The 20,879-nt window shown below is 38.9% G+C and overlaps 1 protein-coding gene across 1 annotated transcript in view; it reads left to right on the top strand.

The window, feature by feature from the left end:
• SLC2A13 (solute carrier family 2 member 13) overlaps positions 1 to 20,879 on the top strand; it is a 361,603-nt gene that overhangs the window by 151,605 nt on the left and 189,119 nt on the right. The window contains exon 4 of the mRNA XM_032432696.1: positions 8,696 to 8,804. Within this exon, the coding sequence (XP_032288587.1) occupies positions 8,696 to 8,804 (109 nt within the window). The remainder of the gene's footprint in view (positions 1 to 8,695; positions 8,805 to 20,879) is intronic.

Here is a 20,879-nt window from a genome sequence, read left to right as displayed (position 1 = left end):
GTGTGTCTGTTCCAGAAGGTTTTGAGCAGGTAAGTGGAGTACGTGGTCAGTGGCATGCTTTAGCAGCCAGGATGGCAGCAGTGTGGAGAGGTTGGATTGACCGGGTGGAGACCATATGCGAGGCGTTGTCACTGAATACAGGATGTATTCGTATTAAGGGTCTCCACAAAGCAGCCAGTAGGAGAGGGGTGTGTGTGTGTGTGTGTGTGTGTCTGGGGGTGGGGGAGGGTGGGAGGGAGATCAATTTATTATGAGGAATGGGCTCACATGGGTATGGGGGCTGAGAAGATAGCATAATTTGCCCTCTGCAAGCTGCACACCCAGGAGAGTGATGGTGGACGTCCCGATCTGAGGGCAGGAGAAGACCAATGTCCCAAGTCAAATAGGTGGGCTGAGAGAACAAACTCTTCATCCTCTTTTTGTTCTGTTTAGACCCTCAGTGGATGGGATGATGCCCTCCTACATGGGGGAGGGCAGTCTGCTTTACTCAGCCTGCCGACACAGATGTTCATCTTACTCAGAAACACCCTCATAGACACACCCAGAAGTAATGTTTAACTAAATATCTGGTCACCCTGTGACCCAGTCAAGCTGACACATCAAATTACCATCACCACTACTGTATGCCAGGAAGTTTGTTATCTCTGATCTTCATAATGGCAAGTGCTACTACGATACCCACTTAACTGAGGAGAAGATAGAGGCTTAATGGGCTTGAATACGCTGGTGAAAACCTCCCAGGGGCCAAGGGGCGGAGGTGGAATTTCAGCCCTGGTCTGCGCTGCCCTGTGCAGTCTCACTACAAGTTGGCTGGGAGTCCAGCAGGACAGCAGAGAGCTGGGGAGCCACGGAGGGTGCAGATGCAAGAATAAAAGTTTCTGATGTTTTGTGGAAAGAAGATAGGCATACAGGCATTAATTGTCATTACGATTCAGCAGTTCGCTGGTTATGGGAAGGAGGAAGAGGGAATGAATAGCCAAGTACCACATTTTTGATCCTGATTAACTGCAAAAAATTAGGTAACGCAGGGTGAAGAGCAAGTTTGAAGTGAGGAATGATGCCTTCTGTTTTATATGCACCTGAGCTGGCATGCCTTTTCTGGGTCCTTCCCTAGGCCTGAATCTCATAGTTTATGTATACCTCTGTTAGAGGACTTAAGATACTGTGCAGTAGCTTATTTTATTTCTGTACATGACTCCTTCCCACCCCAGTATCAGGAGCTCCTCCCAGGCAGGGCCTCCTTGTGTTTCTGTTCCTAGCACCGAGTAGGTTCACAGTAGGGGCCTCAGGCATAATACATGGGCTAGAGAATACTTGGTCAGAGAGACAGGAGGGAACAGTGGAAGTCCAAGGAAGAAAGACTCTTTGAAATGGGTGTTGTGAGACTATATAATTTGGAGCCAACTGGAGATGAACGAAAGGCTCCCCCGGCAGCACGAAGGGCCTGCTCCACAGACACACTGAATTGGTCATGAAACAAGTGTGTTCCATTTTCCTAAGTATTTGTAAACAATACTCAACTCCCTGGGGATGGGGATGGTGAACTTTCGGGGTAGAGTGAAATGAATGTTCTGAAACCAGTAACTCTGGAATTAAGGCTGGGGACTGTGGCAAGTGAGGCCCTAAAAAAGAGAAGAGGTGCTCGCTTTGGCAGCACATATACTAAAAGAGAAAGAGAGGAGTCTGAGGGATTGGAGTCATGAGCACAGAGCATGTTTATTACTGTAGCTTGAAAGTGCATGTTTTGTGTTTTGTTACACTGTTCACAGTTGTAATTTTTTTTATGCAAAGAAAAATCCACTTAAGTCTGCTTATACAGTGCCTCATCCTTGATGGCATGAACAAGAAGGTAGCTCGAGTCCTAGATCTACGTGCTTGTTAGTTTGTGAGCTTGGGGAAGTTATCTGATCCCTCTGTGTTTCCTTTACTCGTTCCCACCAAATGCTCTTACCTACTTAGGACTCTTCTGATGGTGAAAATCGGTTCCTAAGGCATGAAGAGCTATTGAAATATTAGAAAATCCACTGAGATTGGAGCAGATGCCCTGAAATCCTCATTGATCTCTTGGTGTCGCTGTGGCTGACACACCTCTCCTTCCGGAAGGAGGGCTGCGTCCTCTAGCTGCGTCAGGACAGGACCGAGGACTGCGCTCATGGGTCCTTCCTTGCTCAGCTTGATTGTAGCCCAGTCGTAGGCCCCAAACTGGGGAGCAGGAGGGTAATGTTTGAAGCTGAGCAGTGATTATCCTGCTCCCAGTGAGGGTTCTGCTTTTCTCCATCCACAGAGCATCTTTTCTTATAACACAGAATTTAGTCTGTGAAGCCTGCCAGCAGTGGGGAAGCCGCCTACAGTTTGCATCTTGTAGTTCATTAGTCATAATATGTTCTACTTCTTCTTCCTTAAGTTTTCTTTAGTACATGGTAAAATCCATAAATAAACAAAACAAAAAGAAAGGGAAGAATAAGCGCAAGGAAAACCTCGAAGAGATTCCGAGGGTCCTGCATGCCTGTCAGTCCTCACTTGGTAATCTTGCCCTTGACTTCATCAGCCCAGTTTAATCAGATATTATTGTTGCTTCTTTTTTTTTTAATTTTATTTTTTTATTATTATTATGTTATGTTAATCACCATACATTACATCATTAGTTTTTGATGTAGTGTTCCGTGTTTCATTGTTTGCGTATAACACCCAGTGCTCCATGCAGTACGTGCCCTCTTTAATACCCATCACCAGGCTAACCCATCCTCCCACCCCCTCCCCTCTAGAACCCTCAGTTTGTTTCTCAGAGTCCATAGTCTCTCATGGTTCGTCTCCCCCTCCGATTTCCCCCCCTTCCTTTTTCCCTTCCTTCTATCTTCTTTTTTTTTTTTTTTTTTTTTAACATATGATGTATTATTTGTTTCAGAGGTACAGGTCTGTTGCTTCTAATTAGTAACTCCTTTGTGCCCTTCACTTAAGTGAAGGTTATGATCTTCGACTATTTGAATTTTCTCCTTACCAACCATCTCACCATGTCAGCCCTGTTGACGTCTAGAGTTTCTTTATTTGCGAAGGACTGTGTGTGTGTGTGTGTGTGTGTGTGTGTGTATATGTTTTAGCAGCTCTAGTGAGGTACAGTTTACATACAATAAATGGAACCTAGTTAGGGTTTATAATTTGGTACGTTTTGACAGTTGTATATGCTGTGAACCTCACCCCACCCCAGTCAAGATAGTAAACATGTCTGCCTGTACCCCTCAAAACCTTTCTGTTGTGCTCCTTCCTGACTCCCCTCTACAGGCAACTGCAACCCGCTCTGCTTTCTGTCAAACCATTGAGACTTGGGAGGAAATTTTTAACTACAAACTCAGTAGTTTTAATAGGTTATACTAAAGCAGGCTATTTTTTGAGTTAGCTTTTAGAAGATTCTGTCTTCTGAATTATCTAGGATGTTGAATTTAATGCCATAAAGTTCATAATACTCCTTTATTATTTTTTAAAATATCTGTAGAATCTGTGTCAATTTCACTTCTTCTACTCATGATATTGGTAACTTACTTTTTTTTAAAAGATTTTATTTATTTTTATTTTTTAAAAGATTTTATTTATTTGACAGAGCGAGAGACAGTGAGAGAGGGAACACAAGCAGGGGGAGCGGGAGAGGGAGAAGCAGGCTTCCCGCCGAGCAGGGAGCCCGATGCGGGGCTCGATCCCAGGACCCTGAGATCATGACCTGAGCTGAAGGCAGACGCTTAACGACTGAGCCACCCACGCACCCCAGTTTCTTTTTTTTTCCCCCCTGGTCCATCTGTGTTTTAGTTTCCTATTGCTGCTGTAAAAAATCACTACAAACTCGGTAGCTTAAAAAACACTAGAAATTTGTTCTCATGGTCTGGTGGCCACACGTTTGAAATGCATTTCACTGGGTTGAAATCAAGGTGTTGGCAGAGCCGTGCTCCCTCCAGAGGCTCTCGGGGACAGTATGCTTTTTTCTCTTCCCAACTTCTGGTGGGAGCTGTCATTTCTTGGCTTATGGCTGCATTGGTCCAGTCTTTGCATTCATGGTCACGTTGCCTTTTATTTTATCCTGAATCTCCCTTTGCCTTCCTCATAGGAATATATGTGATTGCATTTAGGGCCAAACCCAAATAATCCAGTATAATCTTTCCATGTCAGAATCCTTAATTTAATTACATCTGCAAAGTCCTTTTATGCCATCTAAGGTAATATTAACAAGTTTCAAGGATTAGTACATGTGCCTATCTATTGAGGGGCTGTTGCTCAGCCTACCACAGTGTGGCTCAGAGTTTATTGATATTTTCAAAGAACTGGCTTTTGGTTTCTTTGATTCCCCCCCCCCCCCAACTGTCTTTTTGATCTATGTCATGGATTTCCGTTCTGCTCTTTATTATTCTCTTTATCTTGTTTATTTTGGGTTTCATTTGTCCCTCTTTTTCTGGTTTTGTAAAGTGGAATCCAAGGTCATTGCTATAAATTTTCCTCTGTTTTGCTTTAGCTCCATTCCACAAATTTTCAGTTGCTGTGTTTTCATATTCTTTCAGTTAAAATACTTTCTAATTTTCCATTATTCCTTTGACCCATGGAAATGTGGTATTTAGTTTCCAATTTGGAAGGAATTTTCCAGTTATCTTCCAGTTGTTGATTTCTATATTAACTTCATGATAGGCTGAGAACATTTTTTGTATGACTTAAACCCTTTTAAATTAATTGAGACTGGTTTTAGAACTGAAAATATAATCTAGGGAAATATTCCAAGACATTTACCTTCATTTACTGTTGGAAAGGATTCTGTATTGTGCTCTTGGTCAGTGGAGTGATATTTAAATGTCAGGTCAAGTCTGTTGATTGTGTTGTTGAAGTCTTCTCTATCTTTGCTGATTTTCAGCCTACGTACGTATTCTATGAGTTATGGAAAAGGAGGTGATGAAATACTTGAGTATAATTATGGGTTTTTCTATTTCCCCTTGCAGTAGTATCAATTTTTGTTTCATATATTTTGAAGCTCTTATTAGGTGCATAGACATTTAGGATTGTTATGTCCTCTTTTTTTTTTTTTTTTTTTTTTTTTAAAGATTTTATTTATTTATTTGACAGAGAGAATGAGAGAGAGAGCACATGAGAGGGGGGAGGGTCAGAGGGAGAAGCAGACTCCCTGCCGAGCAGGGAGCCCGATGCGGGACTCGATCCAGGGACTCCAGGATCATGACCTGAGCTGAAGGCAGTCGCTTAACCAACTGAGCCACCCAGGCGCCCAAGGATTGTTATGTCCTCTTGATGAATTAATCCCTTTACTATGACGAGTTGTACTTTCCTGCCTTTTTGCATGCCTGATAATTTTTTATTGTGTGCTTGATATTATAAATTTTCTCTCACTGCTGAACTTTGTTCTGGGATGCTATTCAGTGCTTGGAAGCAGTGGGGTCTTGATTTTTAAGCTGTTTTAGATGGTACCCAAGCAGTGTTTAATGTAGGACTAAATTTATACCATTACCAAGGTAATTGATTACTCTTACTTACGCTCCAGGTTTTTCCCTCTGGTTGGTACAAACAGGTCCTGGAGTTGATCTCTTTAATCTTTCTGTGGCTTTTTCTCCTGCCTTGAGTATTTCCCTCACACATATCCACTCAATGAAATACCCAAGAGGGCCTGCAGATCTCTGTGTCCTCTCTCTCTCCACTCTGGCACTCCGCCCCAACTCCAGCCATCATGGTGTCCCTGGATCCTGAGCTGCATCTTTTCAATTCAAGGAGACCACCAGAGTCTGCCTAGCTTCCCCTGCTTGTATTGCAGCCTGGAAACTTTTTTTGAGGCATTAAACTTGGACAGTTGTTGTCTGGTTCACCCCTTTTGTTTCCTGAATCTCAGGATTCACTGTCCTTCATTGCCTGTTATACATTGTCATGAAACCTATTGTCTTCTACATTTTTCATGGCTTTCTAGTTGGTTTCATGTTGGAGGGAAATCTGGTAACTATTACTCCATTTTGGCTGGAAGTGGAGATCAACAGCTGGGATTTTATATAGTGTGTTCTAGAGCATTTTTAATTGTACCTGGAAAACGTCTCTAGGCTTGGCTCACAGACAGCTATTAACAGGAATGGCTGAACTTGTAGGACTGTCCTTTGCATTCTTGCCACTAGAATACCTGCCACACTTGGACAATTAGTGTGAAAGTTACTTAGTATGAGGTGTTTAGAAAGAAGGAAAAGAGGAACCCATTTTTGGTTCTTGCATCTGTTGTTTTAGTACGTGTTATATTTTGAGCCCTGTAGTTCTTATCTACTTTAGTTGTTTAAAGGTTTTATGTGTTACTGTGTGGGAATTTGTGTCTCAAAGATATAAATATCTTTTTAAAAATTAAGCATGACATGTTTGTATACACTGAATGTTTTTAGTTATAAAAATCAAAAGAAATGTAGTAAGTAGAGCATGACATTTAAAATTTTCACTTATGAACATTCAACCAATTAATATTTTTGATATTTTTCTTCTGCCTCATAGCTTCTGTAATATAAAAATTAATGATAGTTTGCATTTGTTAAGTCAGTTTTACTGCCTAATAAAGCTAAGTTTATGATTTTAATGAAAGGAAATTCTTTCATTTTATTTATGCATAATCAGATGTGCAGCTACTATGACCAAAATTTATCTGTGTATTTAAAAAAAGCCAGTCCAATAACAGAACTGCTGTTGTTTATTTTTAATAGGAAATCAAAACCAAGAGAAGGTTAAAAACTCAGAATTTTAAAAACTAGGAAGTATATATGTGATGTTTATACAATAGTATATCTCTTGGTATTTTGGCAAGTCAAACTTTAATCCTAATTTGTCTTCATTTTCTCTTTATTTTCCTGCCCTCCAAAATCATTATTAGGTAATCTGTCCATCAAATCACTGAACAGTTTAGTAGTGAAAATAGATGCAGCTACCCACAGATTATAATAGATTCTTTGCAGAAGGCCTATTTCTTATCTGTGGAGGTTACTAAAAGCTGAAGAAGGTGTTTTATTTGTTTTTGTTTTGTTGTCGTTGTTTTAAATTTTCTATGGTACACCAAGTAAATGATAATCTTTTTCATTTAGATTTTCTGATTTATGGAAATCGGTAGATCATTTTATGACGCTGTGTATGTTTTTTATGTTGTGGCTCACTTATAGATAGCTGAACTCGCAGGCAAACCTGCTCACCTTTCAGACAGCTGATCCAGATATATTTCAATATTGTCACAGTAAAGCTTTCAAAATCGGCCTATTTCACACAGCCTTTCTGATGTACTGGGTTTTAATACTGCTTTACTTGAATCTAAAACAGTTGACATTTACAGTACTCTCTCCTTGCTTTCTAAATGGTTGTCGCTGCATTAAGCTTTAAGTGACCATAAATGCTTCTCTGTCCATGTCCCTGTCTTACCATTTTGGGACAGAATCGTTTGCAGTAAATCAAGTCTTCATATGATTTTAATCACACCCATGTACAGATGAATATTCTCATTCCTATAATGTTCAGTTCTAATTAATACCCTGGTTCGACATCCCATGTTAACTTTTATTGCCGAGACAACAGTATATTTTATTCCATTTTTGTGAACTAGAATATTAGATTTCGAAAAGGTTCCGGAATGGTAAAATGTCCTTGGATTTTAAACTTGACTTAGTTTAGGGTTCACTAATGAAACTTAGCCTCCAGGAAGAATGCCTCTAATTAAGCAGTTAACATCCCAGTGATCCCAGCCATCTCTTCTAACAGCAGGAATGCCATAGGTCCAGGGGAGTCAACTCTGGCCCCATCAAGGACACTGCATAGAATGCCCCTTAAAGCTAAGGTGCAGGTGTACTTGAAGCACTTCTGAGAACCTAAGGGGCACTTTACTTAAGGCCTCAGTGGTTCATACCTACAGCTTTCCAGAATTGATCTAGAGTTCTGATAGACCAAGGCATCTGTGCCATTTGGAAAGCCCATTTATATTTTGAAATGATCATTGAATGCCACTGATGGAGCTATTCAAAATCTAGAAATAACATATATATATATATGTATGTTGTGTGTATGTGTGTCTGTGTATATGTATGTGTATATACCCCTATATAAAATACTTTTTTTTTCTTTTATTATCTTTTTGGATAACATTTATTAATAATATAAACTATAACCACGTCCTATATCATGCCTAAATTCCTTAACTTTAATTGAATAGATTGGAGTGAATTTTGTTACTTAAGTAAAATAAATTGGAATGAATTCTGTTCCTTGTTTAATTGTTTTTAATGAATGCCATTCTTTTGGTTGATTAAAGCAATTTGCCAGTGACTTTGTAAGTAGTCCCACAATGAATGGATTTTAAATAATAATTAATTGCCAAGGAAGTGGAAAAAGAAGAGTAGTTAATGCAGTTTGTAGGGATTTAAGGAAGAATAATTTCTGACGGTTCCAATTATGTAGGTCTTTCTAGTACCCATAAATTGCTTTAACTTGAATTGTTTCTTGTTGCTTTTACAGTGTGAACTCAAATATATACTAATCTGTTTTAGAAAAGAGATTGTGCCCAGATTTCTGTAAACGTTTATATGTTCCATTTTACAATGCCCGGTCATGTTGATTTCACAGAGATTTGGGGAAATTGATCCTAATGGGAATAATTACTGTGGGAGCTAAAAATAATAGATGTGTCCTTCTTTTTCTTTCTTTTTTAAAAAAGCTGGACCTGTGATCTGCAGAATGCTGAGTTATCCCCCAACTCGCCGAGCTTTAATTGTGGGTTGTGGTCTACAAATGTTCCAACAGCTCTCAGGCATTAACACCATCATGTATGTATTTCTTTCTGGCTTTTTATTGAAAAGATTGTGAAGGAATTATTTTACATGGAAAAAAAGAATAGGACTTCTGGTGATTTGTTATATTAATTGTGTAGGATGGATCCTCCTTTTGGAAGATACTTTACAATTTTTAATCCTATCAGTGTGTGACTTAGAAGGAGATGATTTATTTTGTTATACTTTATTGGCTTTACTTGATTTCATAAAATTTTTCTTGTACGCCATCCAGTACTTCCTTATATTCTGAGCTAATGGATATATCATTTTCATAAGCTATTTCTTGATGCTGGTCAGAAAGTGAAACAAGGGAATCACCTGGCATTGTCAGAGATACATGGGCACACAGGTAACTAGTTCATTTCCTTTTGGGGCAGTCACTTACAATGCAATGTGATAAGAACGTTAATAGAAGGTGTTTATTACCACCAGGGTACAGTGGGCCAGATACAGAGTGGGAACAGAGAAGTGGGGAAGACACAAAAGTTTCCTGCTTGCTAGTGGTCAGACTAATCCCCAAAGTTATATGGGGGTTGGGGGTAGAGAAGGATGAATAGTAGGGGTTGTTCCATGTTTCATTCATTCAACATTAAACCCATTTTTTTATTTTTATTTTTTAAATTTTTTATTGTTATGTTAATCCCCATCATTAGTTTTAGATGTAGTGTTCCATGATTCATTGTTTGTGCATAACACCCAGTGCTCCATGCAGAACGTGCCCTCCTCAATACCCATCACCAGGCTAACCCATCCTCCCACCCCCCTCCCCTCTAGAACCCTCAGTTTGTTTCTCAGAGTCCATCGTCTCTCATGGTTCGTCTACCCCTCTGATTTCCCCCCCTTCATTCTTCCCCTCCTGCTATCTTCTTCTTTTTTTTTTTTTTTTCCTTAACATATATTGCATTATTTATTTCAGAGGTACTGATCTGAGATTCAACAGTCTTGCACAATTCACAGCGCTTACCAGAGCACATACCCTCCCCAGTGTCTATCACCCAGTCACCCCATCCCTCCCACCCCACCCCCCACTCCAGCAACCCTCAGTTTGTTTCCTGAGATTAAGAATTCCTCATATCAGTGAGGTCATATGATACATGTCTTTCTCTGTTTGACTTATTTCGCTCAGCATAATACCCTCCAGTTCCATCCACGTCGTTGCAAATGGCAAGATCTCATTCCTTTTGATGGCTGCATAATATTCCATTGTGTATATATACCACATCTTCTTTATCCATTCGTCTGTCGATGGACATCTTGGCTCTTTCCATAGTTTGGCTATTGTGGACATTGCTGCTATAAACATTGGGGTGCACGTCCCTGATGAACATGGATGCAAAAATTCTCACCAAAATACTAGCCAATAGGATCCAACAGTACATTAAAAGGATTATTCACCACAACCAAGTGGGATTTATCCCTCAGCTGCAAGGTTGGTTAAACCCATTTTTGACGGCCTATTTTATACAAGACACACAGAACTGAATAAAGTAGACATGCTTCTTGGCCTCACAGCGTATATAGGCTGGTGGGAGAAACACATTAAATAAATTCACAGTTTAATGTAGAATTTCAAATTGTGATAAGGGCTATGCAGGATTATTCCAGTCCTCCACAGAGTAGATTTTTAAGATCCTAGGTAATAGAATGTGGGTTGTTAGAGGAAAGTCATGAGTTTTGCTGATAAACTAGTTGTTGGGTAAAAACCTGCTAAATCTTAGAAGTTTCTCCCCACTATCTCTTGGTTAAAATTATTCATCAAAAAATATAAATTATGTAAAATTCAATTTTACTTCATAAAGCATTTGTACTTAGGACTTTTGATATTTTCCTTTGAAGTTACTTGGGGTATGATAACTTATTTAGTGATCATTTGAGAAGAGTGACTTGGTTAAAACAATCATTAAAAATAGTAATTAGGGCCCAGTGACCCATTAGATTAAATCAGGATTTGTTAAGAAACTCCACTTTAAAGATTTATTTATTTATTTATTTAAGAGAGAGAGCATGTGAGCGCACATGTGTGAGCCGGGGGAAGGGCAGAGGGAGACACAGAATCTCCAACAGACTCCTCACTGAGTGTGGAGCCCAATGCAGGTCTTGATCTCACAACCCTGAGATCATGACCTGAACCAAAATCGAGAGTCAGATGCTTACTGACTGAGCCACCCAGGCACCCCTGTGAATTTGATTTTAATCATAATCCTTGATAGACTATAACTTCCTGGATTACATTTTTAATATTTGATCCTCTCCTCCTTCCCTCTAATATGTACTTTCATTTTTCATCACCTTTATCAGCTCAATAAAGGCCTGTCAGTAGAGTACCCAACATGTTTGTTTTCTGGATGTGGTATACCATGACTGTTCTGTGTCCACCATCCTAAGTGTGGTGATGGAACAGAATTGTAACAAGGCTAACACCATGCTTTCAAATAATGCAATGCAGTAATATCCTATGTGAATATCTATTTTATCAACCTTATTTAAAATATGTTCTCTGTTACTGAAAATCTTTTTTTGTTTGTTCTGCCCTTTTCTGGGCATTTAAATTTGACAAAATGAATTTTTCTTGTACTTTTGTATTCCTATAAAACATCACAAACAGGACCAACTGTCTTTGATGGGTAGTGGCTAAGGCCGACGTGCCCTAGTTGAAATCACTGTCATAGTCCATTCGTAGCTATCTAGTATAAACTGTGCTAATGAAGGTTTCCAGATTTTAATAAGGCGTTCATTTCTCCAAATACTCAACCTTCTCACTGTGAGATCAAGTAGTATGGGCATAAGAATTCTGATATTCCTTAAGATTTATTGTAGTCATTATGTGCTTTGCTTATCACAAACTGTACGTAATATAGGTAGTGTTGTCCTACAGCTTTTGCTTGCAGTTGAGTATTTATCCTGGGAAGTAGGAAGAATAAAATAAGGTAAATGATGGCTCGATTTAGATTGCTTCTACATGGTGCAAAATAGCTGGCCAACTCCCTAAAGAAATTAATAAGACATTTTAATGTCTGGAGGTTAGAGGGTTAAACACTTAAATGATTCAATACCTATGACAAATAACTGTTGGTTATTCATAATATACAATTTCAAACATTCATATTTTAAGCCCATGAAACTCAGTATAAGTCTTTCATTATAATAGACTTACTACTGTCATCATCTGGATGGAAGATGACTAATCTGGGACTCATATATAATGTATTCTCTTCTACTCTCTCTCTAGTATGTCAAATTGGTGTGTGCACATGTATTTTTTTCCATTCTTAATTAAGATTCAGTTAATATTATCATAAATTTTCTAATTTGAAATAACCTCTTAATTAGAGTCTAATAGTTTATTTTTTGTTGTTTTTGGTAGGAAATATTAATTGTATTTTTTTCTTATTTTAAAAATGTCATTTTGTTAATTGGGAGTTCTGTTTTTATGGATTTTCCATTATGTGTATTTCTTTACTCTTACTCTTTCTTTTCAGCTTCTTCCTGGCTAAGTGGGAAATAAAGTAGGCAGCCGAAACCTAATAATCTGTAGAAGTTGAAATCTTTTTGCAAAACCCATCTTTCACCCCAAAGTTTGTGTGAACCTGAAATAAGAGGTATTTTGAATTCTATTTCTCACCAAGAAAAGTTCATACAAAGATCATATAGAAAAATATTGAAAGATAAATCATCCTTACAATTACATTAGATGATCTTACCATGTTTAGGTTTCTCTCTTTTCCCTCATAGGATTTTTATTTCTAGCTCCTTGACCTATTTAGTATCCTATCTCAGTCAAGGAAATAGATTTTCTTCTTGGAATATTTAATTTTCACATCCTCTACCATGAAAAAAAATACTGCATTTGTGTATAGTGTGTATATGTCTAAGTATTTTTATTTGTATGATAACTTAGATTTATATCCTAACCTATACTTTATCCTCTATCCTATTGAACAGAGGACTTCTAAGTTCTTAAAAGTATAACATACTTCAGATGCTACATTTAACTCTTAGAAGAAGCAATTTTCTAATGCCTGTAATCACTTAATAATTTCAGACATGCTGAATAGACTATTCTCTTTTCACAAGAGAGAAAGAACAGAGCAAATGGAGTACTAGCTTTCCTGATATGAAAGTGTTGATATTATGGCACTGTATGTCACAGACCAATAAAATATTTCCACATGCGATTAAGGAGAGGAGTGATAGATGAGGTTGATGATAAAGTGAAGGAAACTCTCTTAAATTCTCATTGTGATCTACTCTAAACTCTACTCATAAAGTCAAAAACTTTCCATTTTCTATCTAACAAATTTTATCTGATGAGTACTAATACTTGAACCCTTCCCACGTTATTATTACCACAGCCAAAATGTGTTTATATGTGAGCAGGAGGGAGAGCGGGAGAGGAAGTAAGAAAAATAAGATAAACACCTGTTTCCATGGAGGTCTGATAGCATCTTGCTTCTTTTCAGGAACTTATAATAAGCTATATCTTGATAACATTCTGATGAACATATATCAGTCTATCTTGGACAGATGGAAGTTATCACATTTTTATCTGAGAAGACCAAGTGGTTAAATGGCTCACTTGAAGGTTACACAGAAGATCAGTAGTAAAGAGGAGAGGGAAATTCAGAAATTTAAGCTTCTGAATCAGCTTCAGCTAAAAAGGATTGTGAGGGGGAATAAATTTCTTTAGGATACTCTGTGCCAGTCATCTACTTCTAAGCTATTCTTCTCTTAGATTAGGGTTCCCATATTTATCTCTTCCTACTCTTCCCTTTTCTATTAATTTAAAGTAGGGGTGGGAAATAGGCATTTATATTGGATGGGCAGTCACTCTTACTTCCATAACTGCATTCCCTTAATCTCCAGGTGATCTCTTCTTTTGTCCTATTTACAAGAGATAATAAAGACCTTTGGAAAATATGTCCTTATAATAATAAAGTTAATGGCTATCACTTATTGAACATTAAATACCAGATACTACTCTAACATGTATTAACTCACTTAAATATTAACAGAAAAGGAAAAAAAAAATAGGACAAAACTGTTAGCCCCTCTAATGGTGTAATTATGTGAACAAACATTTTTACTGCTTTATATATGTAACACTATAAAGTATTTTTATAGACCTGATCTTTCTTGACCTTCCTTAAAATCCTGTCAAGTAGGCACGGCAGCTCCTCTGTTTATTCTCTAGCTAAGGAAGCTAAGGCTTAACAAGTGCAGTGACTTGTCTGTTGTCAATTAATAAGTTTTAGCACTGAGGCTGGAACCCTGATTTATGACTCCTTATCACATGAACTACTGTGGTTGTAGAACACCAAAATGCCCAGAGTTGACTGTTTAAAGCTTGTTTGGTGGTGATGTAAGTTAAGAAATCTGAGTTAGTGGAACTCAGTACCATCCAAGGATAAAAAAAAATGTAGAATGTCTGCTAATAAGTGGCATCCATCTCAAGAATCATAAATCTCATCAGATTCTTTTATCTGTTGGTACCCAGTTAAGGCCTTTGCTTTATACCCTGATTTAGAGTTCTTGGACAAGCCAGTCTGATGGTTGGGTGAGTCATTTATATTTGTTAGTCATTTTTAATTAATTTAATTTCATAAGGGCAATATTTCTGAATGTGTTCCATTCATATTTTAGCCTCAACAAGCTCTCCTAGGATAAAAATTTATATTTTTATATTTTATATTTTATAATTAAAAAATTATCATGCAGTCAGGAAACATGGCACAACAAGCAGGCATGGCCAGATGGTGGTAAATATAGAGAAAAATAAAAGTGACAAGAAATAAGAAGAAAACAATAAGGATTGATGCATTCTCCTGCTGTAAATCCGAACCAGAGGTGAGGGCTTGCTCTCTGTGATCTTCAGCAAGCAGGATGAATGGACCAAAGCATCTGCTCCCTAATGTGAGCCTTCCCCTCCCTCTGCCTCCTCAGTAGGACTCTGGACATAATCCAGCAAAGCTGTTGAATGATAGTATGCTTAACCTCGTTGGAATGTTTCAGGATGTGTGTATTTGTAGTTGTTTGTGTTCATTGGATGAAAGGGATTGAGTCGATGAGAATATAGTTAAGGTTCATGGTTCACTCCTTTGAAAGATGAGTTTAATGTGTTGGGAAAAATACTGACCCAGGAATTGAGAGAATTCGTTTTAAGATCTGTCTCCATGATGGGATTTTAGGCGTGCCAGTTACTTGTCTTCATTCTAATTACCTTTCAAGTGAAAGTAGATTAAAGTGAACTTTAATGTACATTTGAATGAGAAAAAAAAATAGAGTTTCAAGTAAAGTGGAAGCTAAAACATTTATGTTTGAAATGCTTTAAACCTTTCTTGGATGAAAAGTTATCAGACTGCAGGAGATCAGTTTTAGTCTAAAAAGAAAAATGTATTTTGTTGGCATAATTTTTGGAAGATTGATTAATGCTTACCACATGCCAGTCATTGTCCTGGATGCTTAGCTTCTTATATGTTAAGACCACATTTTTATTTCCAAAGTATATATTTTTTAGAAGGACAGTCTTGGTTATAGTTAACTGTACTTCTTTGCTCCAAGATTGAGTAGCAAACCTATAACCTGATGTGAGAGAACTTTCTGTGGCTTCCATGATGTTTTAAGGGAAGGCTCAAGCCCAGTGAACTTCACTGGCCTCTCAAATCCTGTACAAGGGAAAGGATGCAACTTCGACCTCTGGACTCTAAGGCCATTTTTGGTGACAGATCACTATCTTACTGTATAGAGCAAAGCATTCTCATCAGATGAAGCTCTAAACAGAATGGCTTTCTAGTGTTCTAATTGCTTCCCATTTCCCTGTGTATATGTTGTACACCTATCTTAATTTGAGTTCCCCAAAACAGGCCCCAAGACAAAGAACTGGATGCAGGTGATTTGAGGGGAGTGGGGGAGATGAAACCAAGAAGCCTGAGTAAGAGAGCAGAGAAAGTGTGGTAGGGTCAGGGATACTGTGAAGGCTGTGCTGATAAGCAGTTGATCTCAGTCAGCAGTTAGAGCTCAATCCTGCTGAGGAATAGTATAGAATGTGCTTCAGAACTCCTCCAGGACTATTTCTTCACCATCCCCAGTCCCTCAATATGAGCGTCATGCCTGCAGTCATTCTGGGGGTTCCCTGAGCAATCTCTCCTGGGGCCATAGCTCTCGGGACTGAAGTAGAGAGACACAGGGAATTTAACTAGAAACTGTCAGATTCTACATTGAGTTTCCAGTATAACTACAGGGGAATTCAGAGAGGGGCCAAGAGCATAAGGGGCAGGGCATGAGGAGCATCTGTTTAAACTCTTGCTGTGTCTTCAAATATGTGTAGAAATAAGTTTACACAGTATGGATATGGATTTTCTTAGTATCTTAACATAGTTATAGCAAATTAATGTTTAGTGAAAAAAGGTCACTAACCATACAAAAAGTAAGTAATAAAATGAGAGCTTCGTAAGAAGTAATGACAGTATATTTCCTTGAATATTATTATCTTTTGGAGGTATTTTTGGTATAATTCACAAATAACTTTGTCCTGTCGCAGGATTCTTAAAACTACATCTGCTAAAGTATTAATTTATTCCTTGAACCAACATTTACTATATTGTTGATAGAGCTTCAAATATTTGGAAACTATAATTCTTGTCATTGAGAAGTCTGTAGTCTACTGAGCAGTTAGACATAAATACTTACGATGCAACATAAAAGCCAAATTAATATGTTGTAGGAACACAGAAAACAGATTAGTTTTACCTGGAACATGAAGAGAGCATATATAAATTATGTTTTGTTATATTTTTAAAATTTCTTTATATGGAATTGTTTTCTGGCCAGAAATGTGGTATACCAAATATTAACACAACGTTTGAAGTTAGATCTGAATTTGTTTTTGTTTTTTTTTTAAAGATTTTATTTATTTGACAGAGACACAGCAAGAGAGGGAACACAAGCAGGGGGAGTGGCAGAGGGAGAAGCAGGCTTCCCGTGGAGCAGGGAGCCCGATGTGGGGCTCGATCCCAGGACCCTGGGATCATGACCTGAGCCGAAGGCAGCCGCTTAACTGACTGAGCCACCCAGGCGCTCCTAGATCTGAATTTGAATCCAAACCTAGTACACTTGCTGCGTAAACTCTACATATTGCTTTAACTTTTGAGTCTCAGTGATCTGGAAATCAGGAAAAATACCTCCTACAGTTCTTACAGTGGGTAGAAGAGAATAGTATATATGGTTCAGGCCCATGGGAGGAACAGAGTCCATGCTAGCTTCATTTCTGCTCACTGTGTATTGCATTTTGTGAATTCCAGGGAATTTGCGGGAAGCAGGGACATTCCACAGTTAACGCATCCTCTTTGGCCCGCACCCATTAATCCAGGATTTGAGGCAGCCTCTGTAGATACGAAATTGTTTTAATATCCTTCTTTCATGCATTCTCTATTCTCAGAATATAGAAAGGAATTATAATAGTGTTTTTCTTCTAACTCATGGTTGTGGAAGGAGTGTTGTCCACTTCAGAATTATATGTGTTCTTTTTATCTTAAGTCAGGGAGAAAAGACCTCAATGACCTTTGAATAATCAGAGCTAATAATGCCTCCCTAGGAGGTGGGAGAATCTGTGGCTAAGTATACCCCATGTGGCATGACTTGTGGTTTACATCAAAAGATTATTATACTCTTTTGCATCCTTTCTGAATCAGATGTGAATTTAAGGTTCTGTGGCAATTAATGAAGATTTATCTCCATGGTTTGTTAAAGTATCAGCAACTAAGATTCTGGGTTCCCCAGGACATATTTGGTAATATAAAAACATGAGCTCCTTGCCTACCCTTTCTCTGACTCATGTTTTGCTGAAAGGTAAGTAAAAGAAATAGAGATGCTGTGAGGGAGTTGAAACAGCAACATGAAATCCGGGGCTGTGCCCCAGGAGATAGGTTTGCTGTATCCATAAAGCAAAACCTGGTCCCCCGTCATATGTGGATTTGAGAGTAACCAGTCTGCTTAATTCCATGTAGACGATTTTAAAATTGTAGGAACGTTCACTTCTTTATTCGTTATTTAAACAAATCGGTGGAAGTCTCTCTGCCAGGGACTAGAGATACACAATATGACTTAGCCCATCCCCAGGGAACTTTGGTCTTTTCCCCTCATCTTTAAAAGGATATGCTGCCACCTGTCTTGAAAAGTTGCTTTGAAGATGAAATGAGGCAGCAAAATGCCTTTTGTATCCAAGGTAGTCAGATGATGTTAGGGGGTTTGATTCTGCGGTCCACACTCAACATTTGTCATCCTCTCAGCAAGGTAGGTGTCTAGACTCTTGTCACATGGGCATGGTTCTCTTAAAAATTTTTCCTTTCTTGGCACATCAAAGCATTTCATCTCGAGTCTCCTTCATGACTTTGCCTACTTGTTTTGCACCTTAATGTCTGTGTTCCCCAGGCCTTGGCTTACAGCTCTACTGGAGATTTCGTCCACTGTCATGGTTTTGATGACCATCTACATGTGAGAGATGACCTCACCTACATTTCCAGATCAGAACTGCTCTGAGATATACAATTATATCCAACTGCTGGACATTTTTACTTGCATATCCTACTGTCACTGGTCTCTTCATGTACAAAATGAATGCCTACCATTTCCCTCCAGTTCTGCCTCTCCTATTATCCCCATTGCAATGCAGAGTATGACCAGTGGGTGCCCAAGACTGTATATGGGAGCCAACCCTTCCAAATCCAACCATTGCAATTTCCTTCCATTTTACTTCCTTAATATCTTTTATATCCTGTCTATTCTCTTTCTTTTCTTTTTTTTTTTAAGATTTTATTTATTTGTTTATTTGACAGAGGGAGGGAGGGGAGACAGCATGAGCCGGGGGTGGGAGGGAAGGCAGAGGGAGAAGCAAGTTCCCCATTGGGAAGGGAACCTTTCATGGGGCTCCATCCAGAAATCCTATGATCATGACTTGAGCTGAAGGCAGACATTTAACCCACTGAGCCCCCAGGCACCCCTCTCTTTGTTTTCATTGTGTATTTGAGTTCAGGCCCTGCTTCAGACAGGGTTCATTGTGTTTGCATGCGACAGAATCTGACTCAAATCTTGCTGAAAGAAAATAAAGGGGTTTGTAGTAAGGGCATAGGGACTGAAGGCAGGAAATCGAGCTGGGCCTCGCAAGGGGCTGAAACCAGGCACTGGAAACTCACTTGTTCAGCCTCTGTATTTATTTATTTATTTATTTTATTTTTAAGATTTTATTTATTTATTTGACAGAGAGAGAGAACAAGTAGGCAGAGAGGCAGGCAGAGGGAGAGGGAGAAGCAGGCTCCTCGCTGAGCAGGGAGCCCGATGTGGGGCTCGATCCCAGGACCCTGGGATCATGACCTGAGCCGAAGGCAGCGGCTCAACTGACTGAGCCACCCAGGTGCCCCTCAGCCTCTGTATTTATATTGTATCTCATCCTTGCCTCTCTCTGGCTGTATGCAGCCTCTTCCTTCTTTCTCTCTGAGATCTTCCTCTGGTTTTTTGCTGTTGTTCATACCTGGCCACACTCTGCCACATAACCTTAAATGTATTTCTGAGTTCGAGCATCCGCAATCAATTGACTGGAGTTGTCTCAATTCTTAATTCCTAAGAGGGAAAAATCAAGATGGACCTTCTGTAGCCCAAGTCTGTGAGGCGGGGGGCTGAGCAACACTGTAGGAAGAGACTCAGAGGACTTTTCTGCCTTAAATCTTGCCTCCCTCAGTCTATCCTTATCTCTGCCTGTGACCTTTCGGAAACAGAGTCAAATCATATCCCTTCTTGACATAAAATCATTAGTGGTTTCTACAGCTTTCAGCAGAGCTCAAAGTCTAGATCCCCTCATGTACTGACTTTTGTCCATTTTGCATTGCCCTATGTCCAGCAACTTCCCACATGCTCTGCCTCATGCTATACGGAACATCCTGTACTTCTGGCGATGATCAAACTAATCCAGGCCTTGGTGCCTTCAAACATACCATTCTCCCAAGCCAAAATATCCACCGTACCCTAAGAGACCTCCAAACTCAGGTCACATGCCATCACCCTACCTCCCTGGGGTAATTTATGTGATCCTGTGTAGCACTCTGAGTAGATATTTGTCATAACAGTTATTTTGCTTTATTATAACTGCAGATTTGTATCCCCGCCCCCCCCCCCCCCCCAAGGAGCATACAAATAGTAAAATTGCTTTCCTTGAAGTACTTCCCAGGAAGAGCCAGCTAGATTTTAGGTACTACTGTTTTGTTTGGCTTTCATTCTGTTTGTAGGCAGGGTCATAGCCTTAGTGTTATAATTGGAACTGTCTTGGTCTGACTATGTGAGTCTCTCAATTATTTTGCAGTTATGGCCTTAGGAAAACAAAAGCTACAGCATTCGGGATTTGAGAACAGGATCTTTCAAAACCACTGACAAATAAGTTCTGAGCTTTAGAATTAGTGACAAACTAACAGCATTTCTAATCATTTATAATACTGGATAGATACTCTTTTAAGTTTAGTTTGAGTTTCAACACTGAAGATCCATGACAACAATTCTCCTAGTCAGATCTCTTGGTTCCTTCTTTCTCAGGGCAACTGAAGAGCTAAGTTAGTGACTTCTATCCAAGTTTGTGATCATGCTTCCTGTGACTGATAGAATTGCAGGATTTCAAATGCTATTAAGCTGCTTGATGCAGAGACAAATAGTCTGATGCCATGTCATTCATGGCAGGGAGAAAAATGAACAGTGTCTCTTGCTGGAACATCTTTATTTATTTTGATAAGATTATTTTGTACTGGACAGATTAAAATATACAGAACTAAATATAAGGTGCACCTATTACCACTTCTGGAAAAACACACAGTCCCAGAAAATACAAAATGTATAAAGTAGATTGAACTGTGCAGTTTTAACTTCAGTTTCCTGCACAGAATTAATAGCCTCCTCCTGGATTCTTCTAATAATCTTCAACTTCCTTAAGGCTCTCTCCTTAGCCACTTACCACTAATATGTTTGAGAAATTTAATCATGTATCTAAGACTATTTGCAAGGACTAAATTTAGCCCCTTGGCATGTTTTCTTCAG

This window comes from Phoca vitulina, unplaced genomic scaffold, assembly GCF_004348235.1.
Source record: "Phoca vitulina isolate PV1807 unplaced genomic scaffold, GSC_HSeal_1.0 scaffold49, whole genome shotgun sequence".
Lineage (NCBI taxonomy): Eukaryota > Metazoa > Chordata > Mammalia > Carnivora > Phocidae > Phoca > Phoca vitulina.
The sequence above is the reverse complement of the archived record's forward strand: the minus strand, read 5'-3'. Positions and strand labels throughout refer to the sequence as shown.